The 13,146-nt window shown below is 34.3% G+C and overlaps 3 protein-coding genes across 5 annotated transcripts; 2 read left to right on the forward strand and 1 right to left on the reverse strand.

The window, feature by feature from the left end:
* Nucleotides 1–1,021: 1,021 nt before the first annotated feature.
* On the forward strand, nt 1,022–3,933 carry LOC114176808 (VAN3-binding protein). Of its 2 annotated transcripts, none has more exons than XM_028061971.1 (8): nt 1,022–1,314; nt 1,495–1,566; nt 1,665–1,733; nt 1,860–2,217; nt 2,644–2,811; nt 2,951–3,000; nt 3,328–3,376; nt 3,473–3,933. In XM_028061971.1, the coding sequence occupies exons 1-8, from the start codon at nt 1,129–1,131 to the stop codon at nt 3,682–3,684; spliced, it is 1,164 nt and encodes a 387-aa protein (XP_027917772.1). In that variant the 5' UTR covers nt 1,022–1,128; the 3' UTR covers nt 3,685–3,933. The 2 variants fall into 2 exon arrangements, with proteins under 2 accessions (XP_027917772.1, XP_027917773.1); XM_028061972.1 differs by having other exon boundaries at nt 1,504–1,566.
* Nucleotides 3,934–6,031: 2,098 nt separating this feature from the next.
* Nucleotides 6,032–9,960, forward strand: LOC114177770 (GPI mannosyltransferase 3). 2 transcript variants are annotated; one of them, XM_028063284.1, is made up of 9 exons: nt 6,032–6,400; nt 6,487–6,604; nt 7,059–7,163; nt 7,305–7,588; nt 8,248–8,529; nt 8,629–8,830; nt 9,155–9,306; nt 9,395–9,557; nt 9,654–9,960. In XM_028063284.1, the coding sequence occupies exons 1-9, from the start codon at nt 6,177–6,179 to the stop codon at nt 9,732–9,734; spliced, it is 1,611 nt and encodes a 536-aa protein (XP_027919085.1). In that variant the 5' UTR covers nt 6,032–6,176; the 3' UTR covers nt 9,735–9,960. The 2 variants fall into 2 exon arrangements, with proteins under 2 accessions (XP_027919085.1, XP_027919086.1); XM_028063285.1 differs by having other exon boundaries at nt 6,151–6,400; nt 6,518–6,604.
* Nucleotides 9,892–12,657, reverse strand: LOC114177771. The gene is made up of 5 exons (XM_028063287.1): nt 12,288–12,657; nt 12,003–12,158; nt 11,454–11,549; nt 11,180–11,300; nt 9,892–10,437 (listed from the first exon to the last, which is right to left on the reverse strand). Exons 1-5 carry the CDS (start codon nt 12,549–12,551, stop codon nt 10,283–10,285), a joined length of 792 nt encoding a protein of 263 aa, XP_027919088.1. The 5' UTR covers nt 12,552–12,657; the 3' UTR covers nt 9,892–10,282.
* Nucleotides 12,658–13,146: the final 489 nt, after the last annotated feature.

The raw sequence follows: 13,146 nt of genomic DNA on the forward strand, positions 1-13,146 counted from the left end.
AGTTTACTTTATTCTATAAATCTTATTTTTGTGTCCAAGCTTAACATTTACAGGGGTTTGATCTCTAAATACATGTTGCTCTAAATACTCATATAAGAATGTTAGATTGAGTAGAACTTTTTGGTTGATAATGCAACGATTGAGTCATGTCTTGCAACAAAAGGAAAAAACTTTTGCATAGTCAATTTCGTATTGCTAAAATTACCCTTTTGTATCAAGCATGCTTTACACTTGTCCACACCAACATATCTGTCTAACTTTGTTTCGAAAATGTAGTTTTAATAGGTCACATAGCTTCCAAGTGTCATTCTTTTCGATGGAATTGATTTCATCATCCATTGCTTTCGTCCATTTGTCTTCTTTGATTGCAATGTCAAAAACTGTTGGATCACAATCTACATACAAAGTAAAATGAGTAATTTCCTCTTTTAATAATTTCTTCTATCACAAAATTTCTCATCCATGTCTGAAGTATGAGTTGAAAGTTACACCTTAAGTAGGAATTAAAAAGTTGAGTGACATAAAACACTGGACTTAGAGGTTTTAACTTGAAGGTAGTGTGTGGTCTCTTATATGGTTACTCATACCTTAGTGATGGTAAATCTTTTTAGTCTATTTGGAGTGAAAAAATCTCTACAATGATATAGACTCAATAATTTGTCTTGATGTCGGCCGAGACAAATATGTCCCATGACATAAATGGTAAAACAATGAGTTAAAAGTCATATCCAAGTATGAGCTAAACTAAAAGTCTCGTATTGACTCTGATATGAATTACTTGTACATCAATGGTCAATCTGCTCGATCAATGCCGGTAAAAATTTCTAACAAAAAGGATGGTATCAATCTTAACGTGGCAGTGTCGCGGTGGCATGTTCCGTTTAATGGGGTTATTGAGTATACTATACTGCATGTTTAAAAGACACTCCCTTTTACTTTTTTGGTGAGACTAGTGGGGTTTGCAAAATCATTATATTGTTATCATGGTGATTTAGCATGTATAAATATGCATGCATGCTTGCCTACATTTATTCATATTTCAAAACAAGGTAGCTGGATACTCTCATCTTGTTCAACTCATTTCCCAGATATATATAGTTTTGGTTGTGAAAAATTTATCATACTAGGATGGCTTCCGACTTTAATCTATCCCCTTCAGATGCACATCCAGAGACTATGGATTTCCTTTCTCTTGCATGGTGTAACTTCGCTGTGCAAGCTATTCAGCCTGAGCCTCAACATGGATCTGTTGTTCTGCTTGATAATAACTCCATGAAGCCATTAGAGCCTGGTAGTCCAAATGCTAATCCTTCGGTTAGTCAAACTATTTCAACTATTACAATACAATATTCTATTCTAAATTCTCTTACACTATCTTTCTATTAATTCTTGCACTTTTTAATGTTTTTGCATCTTCATACAATAACCTTATTTGTTGTAATGTTATCAATCTACTCCCTGGTGCTGATTTTTATTTTTGAAATTTTACATAAGATGGAAAAGAGTGCTAGAATGGATGGTACCGATTTCGGGCCTTTGCCAGGATGGAAGTCTAATAATGTAAAGGTGAGAAATTACAAGACAGAAGCTACTGATTCTTTATTGAGAATCGATCTTTCATGACTAGTTTTTCTAATATTTCTTTTCATCTTCTGTTTTTTCAGTCATGGATATGGATGCAGCAAGCGATGCATCCTGAATTGAATTACAACAGCTGTTTCAGAAAGAAATGGGTATGTAATCTTATGATCTGTCTCAATCTCATTGTTAGAGTTACATATGTGTTTGTATATATATATGTGTGTATTAATATTCAGTTTTCATTAGTTAGTTTGATGTGGTTACCACTTACCATGCAGGTGCCATGGAAGCAGATCATACCACTGAAAAGTGTTTCAATAAAGAAATGGTTTAAAGAAATAAAGATGAAGAAAAAAGAAGACCAGAGATTGCAAAGAGCAGAGGTGCATGCAGCAATATCAATTGCAGGGGTTGCAGCAGCTTTAGCTGCTATTGCAGCTGAAAATTCGAAAAAGGAATCAAATCAAGACAGAGATGCAGCAGTGGCCTCTGCAGCTGCCTTGGTAGCTGCACAGTGTGCAAAAGTAGCTGAAGCAATGGGGGCAAAGAAAGAACAGCTTAGCAGTGTAATTGGATCAGCCATGAGTGGCACAAGTGCAAGTGATATCCTAACTCTCACTGCCGCAGCTGCAACATGTAATTTCATTATTCATAATCTTATTTCATTCATTTTTTTTTTTAAATGCTTTTATGCTATTTAGAGAGGGGAGAGGGTGCATATGAAAGATTTGGCTACAGATTTTGGAACTAAAATTATTGTATTGGTGGTGGCAAAAGTGTGGAAATTCCTGGCCCAATTTAAATTAGATGGTTCTTGACGTGTCCCTCCCCCATAAGAAAAGGCACTTTTTACTTTTATAGGTTCATTTCCTCACATTCTTAAAATATTTATATGAATAAATTTGTAAGATAAAGTTCCGCTTCACCTAACAAAAGAAACATGCAATTGAGGGAACTGAAGGAAACATGTCTTCCTCATAATTCTGATTTCGTTTTTGGAGTTCATGCACCATACTTTATGTACCATTGTTTGGTGACCAAAAACCTGTTGGCAAACTGCAGCATTAAAAGGAGCAGCCACACTTAAAGTAAGATCTGGTTGCAAGAACAGACTGAATGGTGGAGTTCCTGTCATGCCCCTTGAAGACAGCAATGATCTTGATTTTGACTTTGAAAAAGGCAGATCAATTCTGGCACAGGGTGCTGAGTTATATGTAGAAACACCAGAAGGTAAAGTTATGACAAAAAAAAAAAGAACTGCTCTGCAGTATCATCCACTTATTACTACATAGCCTAAAGAAGAACTATGAACTATTAAGCATCATGTGATTTCCTAATTTATTCTTACTTCAATTATGTCTTTGAACAGGGAAGTACATGCCTAGATCAGTATCTATAATCCTAAGCAGCGAAGCCAAGGTTAGGACCATAGATAATTTTTATGTTTATCTATCCACTCTTATTCGGCTCAATAAGATTTTCAACTGAAAACATATACAGAAAAATCGCAAAAACTACTTCACATGGAGTGACCCTTTTCTGCTGATAATAATGATAATAGTATAATACACTTGCTAGCCAAGCAAAGAATTAAAGACACCGAAAAATCTAATAACTTGTTCAAGTAAACTTAAGGTGCGTTTAATCATTAAAACTTACGGAGTGCGAGTCTTGCCGCTGAATTTTATGTCAAGAAATTGAGTTCATGATTAACTTAGACATTATGATCTCACTCTAAAACTACAGGTTGTACTAATGATGAGGAAGCATAATCTATTCAAAAGCAAGAAGGAGGGTATGCGCATTCTTTTGGTTTTCCAATCAAATTCATTTCTTTTACTTTATTTAAACTTAGATCAGAAGGCACAATGACTCGCAACACTTGCCACAGGAATTGTAATGACTCTGCATGCACAGCTGTACAAAGGTTCAGAGGCAGAGGATGCTGATACATGTTATCTGATTGTGTTGACAACAAGAGGAGGCGTTTTCAAGCTAGACATGGCAGATGATTATCGTCGTTACAAAACATGGTCCACAACCATCAACCATATGCTGAAGATTTCAGCTTCTTTTGCAAAATATGAGCTTCAGTTTTACTGAAATAACTGCTGTCACCACTTACCTTATGTGTTCGTTTTGCTTCCTGTACCCTACATATATTTGTAACTATTACAACGTATCATCCCTACTGTTAAATTCAAACTATCTGTGATATCTGTCTAAAATAAATCTGTACATAAACGCGCCATGTTAAACAAGGGTAGGGTACTGTCATTATACTATATAGTTGAATGTGAAAGAACATGCTTAATGAACAATATATTATGAGTACAAAGTGTATGCACAAAATCTCGTTTGATTATAGCTTTAAGACACGCTTTGAGTGATATGTGTAAAGAATAATGTTGTGGGTGGCACCTTTTCTTGAGACAGGACCAACCGGCTAACTGGTATCTTCTTTTTAGGCTTCAATATTTCTTTTACCTCGATCCACGTTGTTCTCTGAAGCTGTATTTGGGACATGAATCGAACAGGATAAGCTTCCTCCTTTTTTACTTTTTTTTGTTAGACAAAAGGGTAGGCCACACCAACTACATGGTCCCCGTGTTACGAGTAAATTAGAGACAGGGTGAGCGCAATTTTTGTTGGGTAACTCTTGTACTCTAACAAAATTAACCTATTCCCATTTTGTTTTATTAGCTTACATGAATTACATAAATACAAATAGCTTTAACGAATACATTTTATGCTCTTTTTAATCTTTAAGGATGACAAGTTTTAACGAAGTTTCCCTGTTCCCATTTTGTTTTATTCGCTTGCATCACTTGCATAAACGTATCAGCTTTTACCATTGCATATTATGGAAGCTTTTCATGAGATGTTAGATGATAAAATCTCAATGCTATAATTAAAATATAATAATGAATTATTCCTCACCGTATCTCAGTTGCAATTCGTGTTCAGTTGACCTCACCATTGAATTAATGATTTATATTACATTTAAAAAAATGCATTGTCCTGATTTACCTTTTTCAATAAAAATAATTATGGGTTTGAATATTAATTAAATTTATCTTAAATTTTAGAAAACATAAATAAATATAATCATTTTTAAGTGAATAAATATAAAATTTTGTCAAAGATTGTCTATTTTTATAGTACCATTTAAACATTTATTACCCTTTTCTTTTCTGAACTTCTATTTAAAAACCATGCTTTCTTAAGAGATAAATTACTAATAATGTATATATAATTTTTTTAAAATAATTTAGTCTTATAATATTTCCTTAGAAATTTTAGATTCTTTAAATTTTATGTAGCTGTTTAAAATAATATTATTCCAAAATGCAGTGCATTTTTTTCATAAACTCGTATTTTATTCATACACACACACACACACACACATATATATATATATATATATATATATATATATATATATATATATATATATATATATATATATATATATATTTTGATAGGTAATGTTTTACAGTATAAAAGTTTTGGATTTCAAACAATTTTTCATGTATGTTTACATTTTAAAGAAAAATAACATATTCAGGAAACAATGTTTTCATAGAATAGTTTTTTATTGATTTTCTGAAAAAAAAATGAAAAAATGAATATATTACTTTTTCAAGTTAAAATAATTTTTTTAATAAACCATACAATAATACATTACCGTCTCCTTTTAAAAAGACTTATATAAATATTTTTAGGAATATTTTTTACTAACTAAATAGGATTGAGTAATAACTAGGAATGATAATTCTCTATTCGCGATTTTCTGCCTTGGTTTTTTTCTTTTACCAAAGGATTTTTAGTGTGGACATTAGTATTCTTTTGCAGAAGCTCTTTTTGCAAGATAGAATTTCTTGGACTATTACTCCTTGCACCCATAATTACTAACTGCAATTCCACATTTACATGAAAAGATTTAAACATCTTTCACCATTGCACTACACTATCACTACCGCTACTCTTACTGCTACCACCATCACTGTTGCAGAGAAAAAGAAGAGGAGAGAAACGCTGTAGAAGAAGAAGAAGAAGAAGAAGGGAAGAACACTGCAGAGGAAGAAGAGATAAATGTGGAAATTTTGTTTCAGAAAACTTTTTCAAAAACATATTTCATATAGAATATTCTAAAAAACTCGTTCCAAAAAGTATTATGAATTTCAGAAATTTTGTTCCAAAAACTTTATTCCAAAAATCTCATTAAAAAATATTATTTCTAAAATCTTGACAAGTTTGTTTGAAAATTTTCCGGAAACATATAACCGAAAAGTCACTCTTATGGAGATAAAATGGTCATTTCATAAATTTGAGGGGTAGCACAAAGAAAGAAGTTCTGGGGTGCAAGAAGTGAAAGCTTGTTTCTTGCGTTTGGGTCCATAACTGAAAATATTTGTAAACCCAATTTGAGTCGGGTCATATACGGAAAAATGCGGTTAGCACCAGAGTCCACGCTATTGATCCTGGAACTTCTTCCTTTTTCGTTCGTAGTGGTGAAGAAGAACAAAAGTAAATGACTGTAGTCCGTACTCTTTTCTAACGACAGAGGGAAACAGATATCCCAGTCTCAAATAATGAGACAAAGGCACAATAGCAACAAAGATGCCGACAAACAGAAATCCGAAGCTCCAACGTCATCGAAATCAGATTCAGAGCACTCGTCATTCTGCTGTTCTCACAAACGAATCTTCCTTCTCTGCTTGGCGTTCCGAATGGTGAATTCTGTTTTGGTGCAGACTTATTTCAACCCCGACGAACACTGGCAGGGCCCCGAGGTCGCGCACCGTGTCGCCTTTGGGTACGGTTCCAGTAATTTCCCTTTCATTTTTCCGTTAAACCTCCGTTTGTTTCTTCGCCGATGGCACGTAAGCGATGATCTGGCAGGTACGGTCACTTAACGTGGGAATGGAAACAGGGTATCCGAAGCTACTTGCATCCCATGTTCTTCGTTCCGCTTTATAGGCTCCTCGCCTTATTGCATCTTGATACTCCTTGGCTTATGGTAAACACTCTAAATCTAAATGTACCAGCTTAAACAAACAATTCATGTATTCTTTTCTTTTTTTTAATGTATTTCATAGGTGTGGTTCCATTAATTATAATTTTATCACCACTAATATGGAACTATTCTAATTTAAACATCAGTATTGAGTTTTGAGGTTTGCACTGCAGTTGCAATAAATTATAAAAGAAAATTTTATCACCAATAATAGTCTTCCTCTACTTGAATGAAATTGTATCCTGTAATTAAATCTAATTTGAATTTAATAACAATGTCCTACAAATATATGTATTTTATACTGTCTTGTGATTGTTGTAGTGTAAGATAAAGATTGTTAAATTTTATTATAATTATTTTTAAATTCATTTCTGAGTGATTTTAAATTGATTTAATAGGTTAAAATCTTTAATTGACTGAAAATTAACGTATAGAATTTTTGTACTATGTTTGTTAGATGAGGACTCCACGGCTTCTTCAATCTGTGTTCTCTGCAGTTGGTGATTTATACTTGTACAAGCTTTCTGAGGTTCTTTTCGGTGATTGTGTTGCAAAATGGACAGTATCCTACGATTTTGCCTACTCTCTCTTCTTTTTTTTTCTTAAATTGGGTGTGTTTAATGTGATAAATTCTTGCTGTTTTGCATTTTGTGTACTGTTCTTAATTTTTGTGTAATGTTATGAAAACTTAACTCTGTCTCAGCTCTTTTCGCAGTTGTCCAATTGGTTTATGTTTTATAGTTTTTCTCGAACGCTATCGAATAGCTTGGAGACTGTTCTTACACTTGTGTCTCTTTACTTTTGGCCCTGCATGAGATCTTCCAGCAACTATTCCTTTGTTTCAAGGAAGTGGGGTTTAGCTGTGGCAGCAGTGGCTTGTGCTATCCGACCAACAAGTGCAATTACATGGTTGTATGTCGGTCTGCTTGAGCTTTTAAAGGCACGTGATAGATTCAAATTCATTTTTTTGGAGGTGGCTCCTATTGGGTATGTTTTGGGACTGTCTAAATACTCTGATTTTACCAGTTTATTTCTTAGAAAGCTTCATGACATCTGTGGATGGAGATGTAAGGATACCTGAATTTGGTGTTATTTTCCTTGTGTTTCCCAGTAACCAGGATTTATTCAGGCAATGAGATTTTTTATTGTAGCGTATAAAAATTCCATGTAATTTATTTATTTTATTGTACATACTACAATCATTAATTTGACATGTCAGTGCTATTTGAAAATTTAATTATATTTCATATCAGAAAATAACATTAGTAACTCAAAAGTTAAGGTAAATTAATTTATTCAAATCTTTATGAAGTCTCATAATCACTGCTTCTAATTAAAAGGAACAAGAAATATATTTGTATTGAATAATGTTTTTGTTGTCAAATTCAAGTCATCACTCTCCTTTGCTCCTTTCTATGTGCCCAGGAGATTCACTTTATAAATTCTGTGACTTTTCCTTCCCCATGAACGTCAGACGACTCCTTTCCTGAAAGTTCACACATTTTACGATTTATTGTTATGAAAATACAATCTTGTCAAGGAATTGTGCCTTAAGAGTCGCGTGCATTATTATCACATGTGAATTTTCTCTGTTTCCCTTGACCCTGAAGACCTTATTTTATTAACACTTGGGTGCACTCTATCAGGATCCTGGTGCTTGGACTTACCTGCTTATTAGATCGTTTCATGTACGGCACATGGGTTCTAGTACCACTTAATTTTCTAAAATTCAATTTTCTCTCCTCTGGTGGAGACTATTATGGAACTCACAAGTGGCACTGGTACTTCACTCAGGGATTTACAGTTATGATCTTCTCTTACTTACCATTTTGTATAGCTGGTATAATTTATTCCAAACAATGGAAGCTTTCTGGCCTTCTTGCATGGGTTTTAGGTTTCTACAGTTTATTAGGTCACAAAGAATTCAGGTATTCCAATCTTAAAATTTACATAAGCATGTTAACATGTATCCGGTCTATTCTATTGGGTTTAGCTTGATCCGTGACAATGATCACTATGAGGTACAGGTTTGTTTTGCCAGTTCTTCCCATAGCTCTGATGTTCTCTGGTTACTCTTTAGCTGCAATAGAAGATCCTGGTTCTGCAAGGTATAAAGGGAAAGAATCTTCCAAAACGCATACCAGGTGCCCTACCAAGATGAGAATTGCTATCTTATTTTTGCTTGCTACCAATATTCCAATGGCTTTGTATATGAGTTTGGTCCATCAGGTCTCTCTCTTCTTCCCTTCCTATCTTTACTTGGACTTGATGCTGCTTATGTATTAAGGGCGTGTTTGGACAAATTTCTCCAAAAGAAATTATAGAAAAAAAAATGAAACAAGTTTCTCCCTGAGTTAAAATTAGTTTATGAAGCATAAGTTGATTTATCAAATTTTTGTCATATAGTTTAATTCTTACGGAGAAGTTTGTCCAAACGTGCTCTAATCTATTTAGAATCTTCTTTCAATTTGATGTGCTTGTTTATTATATCTAGAGTTGAGCGAAGCAATCTTCTGTAAGAACTTAGAATATTCAATCTCTGTTTTCTGACAGAGAGGACCTGAGGATGTCATGAACCATCTTGCTAGAGAAGCTCTTCATGGGAAAGTGAGAAGCATCCTATTCCTAACGCCTTGCCATGCGACTCCATACTATTCCATGCTGCATCATGACCTGCCAATGCAATTTCTGGACTGCACCCCAAGGTTTGGAAGTTTGCGCATTGTCATCGCTTCTAATCTTGTTGGAAGTTAATTAAGTTCATAATTCATGTTAATGTATATTGTTCACCAGTGAAGAGAAAGGAGTCCTCGATGAGTCCGACCGTTTCTTGATGGACCCTGTTTCTTTTGTGTCTGCATATGCTAAAAACGTGTCTATGGCCAGCCACATAGTTTTATTTGATTCAGAAGAACAAAAATTGAAGAACCTTTTAAATTCATTTGATTATGGGGAGGTAATTATTAGACTGTCCTAAAGTTTATTTCTTAGTTTTTTTATTCGTCTTAATGTTTTGTCCTTATCTTTTTAATTAACTTTGGGATTACAACAGGAAAGAAGATTTTTTAACGCTCACTTCAAGGTAGATCGTGATCTTCAAGCTTCAGTTGTTGTATACGTTCGAAGGAGATAGAATATTGATCTGATCTCCAGCAAATTTGGCTTTGTGACAGTTCAATTTATCATTTCACGTGCTGCAATTCAAATTTTGACTCCGGTAATTTGGTCCTTCGAATGATGAATTCATGTTGTCCGTTAATTTACTGCTTACCTTACCAGGAAATTTCAAGTAGAAAGCTTGTAAATACTCTTTCAATATATTTTTAGAAATGATCATTGATGAATTACAACTTGAGGAATCTCTTTTCTGGGTAGACAAAGATATACTTCTATGAAGCATATAGATGCTATGCTAGGAGTAAATGAATTTGATCTTTCTAGTTATTGCAACTAAGTACATACTATGATATGTTCTTACAATGTTCCGCGCCCCAAATGTTCTAAGGCTGTAAGCCTTACAATGTGTGCTTACAAGGCTTAAAGCTGACCCTCGTCAACCAGATTTGCTAAAAGGGCAAAACACGTTACATTGACGACCTATGTTCTGAAAATTACTTCACAAGAATAGACAGTAAACCATATACACAAGAGATATAGGACAACACTGTTAAATTTGGTCCTTCAAAGCCCTGACCATAGCAGAAGTCTTCGGGGTCGATCCATAAACCGGGCCTGCCACGCGGGTTCATCACTTTCATAGACGAACCCACTTTTCATATACAATTTCTTGGCTGGTTCATTGTCGACAGCAACATGGACGTACAAATCTGTTATACCTGACAACGATAGATAAATGTAGTCATTTTTGGACTAGGAGAGTCCAATCTGAGTTGTCATGTAAAATCAGGTTGTCCTCGTTCATAAACTAAAATGAGTAAAATGGTTAAGGAAAAAAAAATAGAATACTATATGAACACCAATAGTGCTTTACAACACAGGAACTCTTCATGGTCCACAAGAATGTTCACTAAGCACAGACCAAGGATAAGGGAGATCACAATCGTTTCCCTTGATGTCTGGTTCTTGGCATTGAAAAATAATCAAACAAAAATATCATCAACAATATTAGATAACTACTAGGGGGGAAGTGATTATCGTTGTGCTTGGCAATGCTGCCCTGATAATAATATTTTGAATTGAGCCATGCATAACGAAAACTAGAATTGCAACCACTTGTGAATGAGTTTTCTAACTAAACGGAACAAAATTTTGAAAATGCCGAATTCTTACACAGCCGAGTGAAGCACTTATTAAAACAAAGATTAGGATTTACCTGTTCGTAATATACTCTTTACAATACACTATATTATTGTTTAAACTTATGAAAGTTACTTAAGTATCCTTCGTGATTTATTAATTTCAAATATTTTAAACAATAAAAGAGGTTGTATTCGAAGAACTGTAGTTGGGAATATTTTGTTAGCATTCTTCGTATTTGCACATCGATTGACCTTTTTTAAAGACAGCAGAAACGATCGCAACATCCACTTAGCAGTTAAGCGTGTTTTGGATTCTTACCCCAATCAGAGGCTACTAACTTTGACACTTCAAGAAGTGCATAACCCAACCCATTTCTGTGCAACTCCTCAGCAACACATACATTACTGAGGTATGCCCTGGTGACCTCAGCTCCAATCCCCTATAACAGTGAAACATTTAAACAGTTACACACGGTAGCACTGTACAAAATTAGAAAGCAGAGAGACGATTTTCCAGTTTTCGTGTCAAAACTCAAAACCTCTACTAGACAAAACAAGCATACAAGTTTGGACATCAGGAGATAGGAAAATACCTCAGGCTTCAACCCCACAATTTCATCAGGAAGGCTTAAGCACTGATTAAGATCAAGAGTGCCAACTACAATCCGGTCCTCTCCATTAGCAGAAAACTACAATTAGATATGTTAAGAAACAAGAAACAGAACATATCAACACATAGATTATCCCTCCTGTGACAGTTTATCTGATAGAATTGAGGTTTGAACTCTAAGCATAGTAAAAAGATAGGTATGATAAACAGATCTCTCCATTTAATTTTAGCAAATATTAACATTGGGTCATACAAGTATTGCAGTTTGAAGGCACTGGATACTAAATATCGAAATTTGTTATTGGAATGGAATTCGCATAGCAAGCACTGCATTCAAAATGACAATAAAAGAATACATTGATAATGTTTTTGAATGGAAATTTCTATTTTGAATTCCTTAACCAATGACTACAGTTGGCAGTTGCTAAATGTTCATCTCCAAACATACATACATACGTGAAGGACTAGCATTGAGCAATCCATTGATGAAGGGAATCGGGGCGACGTGAATGAAAAGAGGAAATAAACAAACCTTACAAAAAGAACACAAATCATGAGAGAGTGAAGAGATGTGGGAGAATGGAAGGGACGCGTTAATGCAAGAGACTCTTCTGAAGCCCGTTCTTTTCCCCGAAACACGCTCCTTGAGTGCTTCGAACTCGCGCTGAGCCAAGTACCTCATATGATCCTAACACAACTTAACAAACACGAAATACGGCATGCATCGTGTTACATTACTTCATCACAATTCAATTGAATCAAGAATGTAAATTTGAGCTTTAAAGAAAGAATGAGAAGATTGAAATGAGAGACTGACTCGGATTCCGAAGGCGTCAGGGCGGAATTGATTGAAGGAACGGACGCGGAGACAGGCAGCGGCCCATAGCTCGTCCTCGTAGAAGGATTCGGTGATGGATAAGAGAGAGGTGTCGAGTTTTTGGGTGAAAATGTTGGTGGAATCAGAGGAATGAATTTGGAACCTGTGATTGATGGAGAAAGCAGTGGTATTAGACGTCAACGGAAACCATGATGAGCTCGGAATTACTGGAGGACAGGAACAGAGAAAAGATAGAAGCGTCATTTTCTGTATTATCCTCTCTTCTTAAGTTTCTCTCTTAAGTTCTTCATCTCCTTTACTTTTTTTTTTCTCACTGCGGCCCAGGCCCATTCCCGATAAATTCAATCTTCCATTTCCATTTTTTAATTAATATTTCTTCCATATAGGCTGTGACTAAAAAACTAAATATCTTTATATATATATATATTTCTATTATTGAAGTTGTTATATAGAAGATTAATTTTTTGAACTTTATATTTTCATATAACTCATTTAAATTTAATTTATGGTAAGACCAAATTTATTTATATTAATATTTTTAAGAGATTTGATTTAAATTGTACCAAATGATTAAAATTTTAAACTGAATTTATATCTTAAATATTTTGTTTAAAATAATTGTATTTAAAATTTAAAATATTATCTATGATCTATGGATATTTGTGATTTAGAGAGAAATAAAACTCGCTCAGTATTTTTTTTCATTGACAATCAATGAACAATAAAATACAATAAAATAGATAGTGGGATGTATTATTTTAGGTAGGACGAGCAGTCGGTGGATCCTATTTATATTTGATCTGATTTGTTGTCATACCTCGTGGAGAACAAATTAGAA

This window comes from Vigna unguiculata, chromosome 3, assembly GCF_004118075.2.
Source record: "Vigna unguiculata cultivar IT97K-499-35 chromosome 3, ASM411807v1, whole genome shotgun sequence".
NCBI lineage: Eukaryota > Viridiplantae > Streptophyta > Magnoliopsida > Fabales > Fabaceae > Vigna > Vigna unguiculata.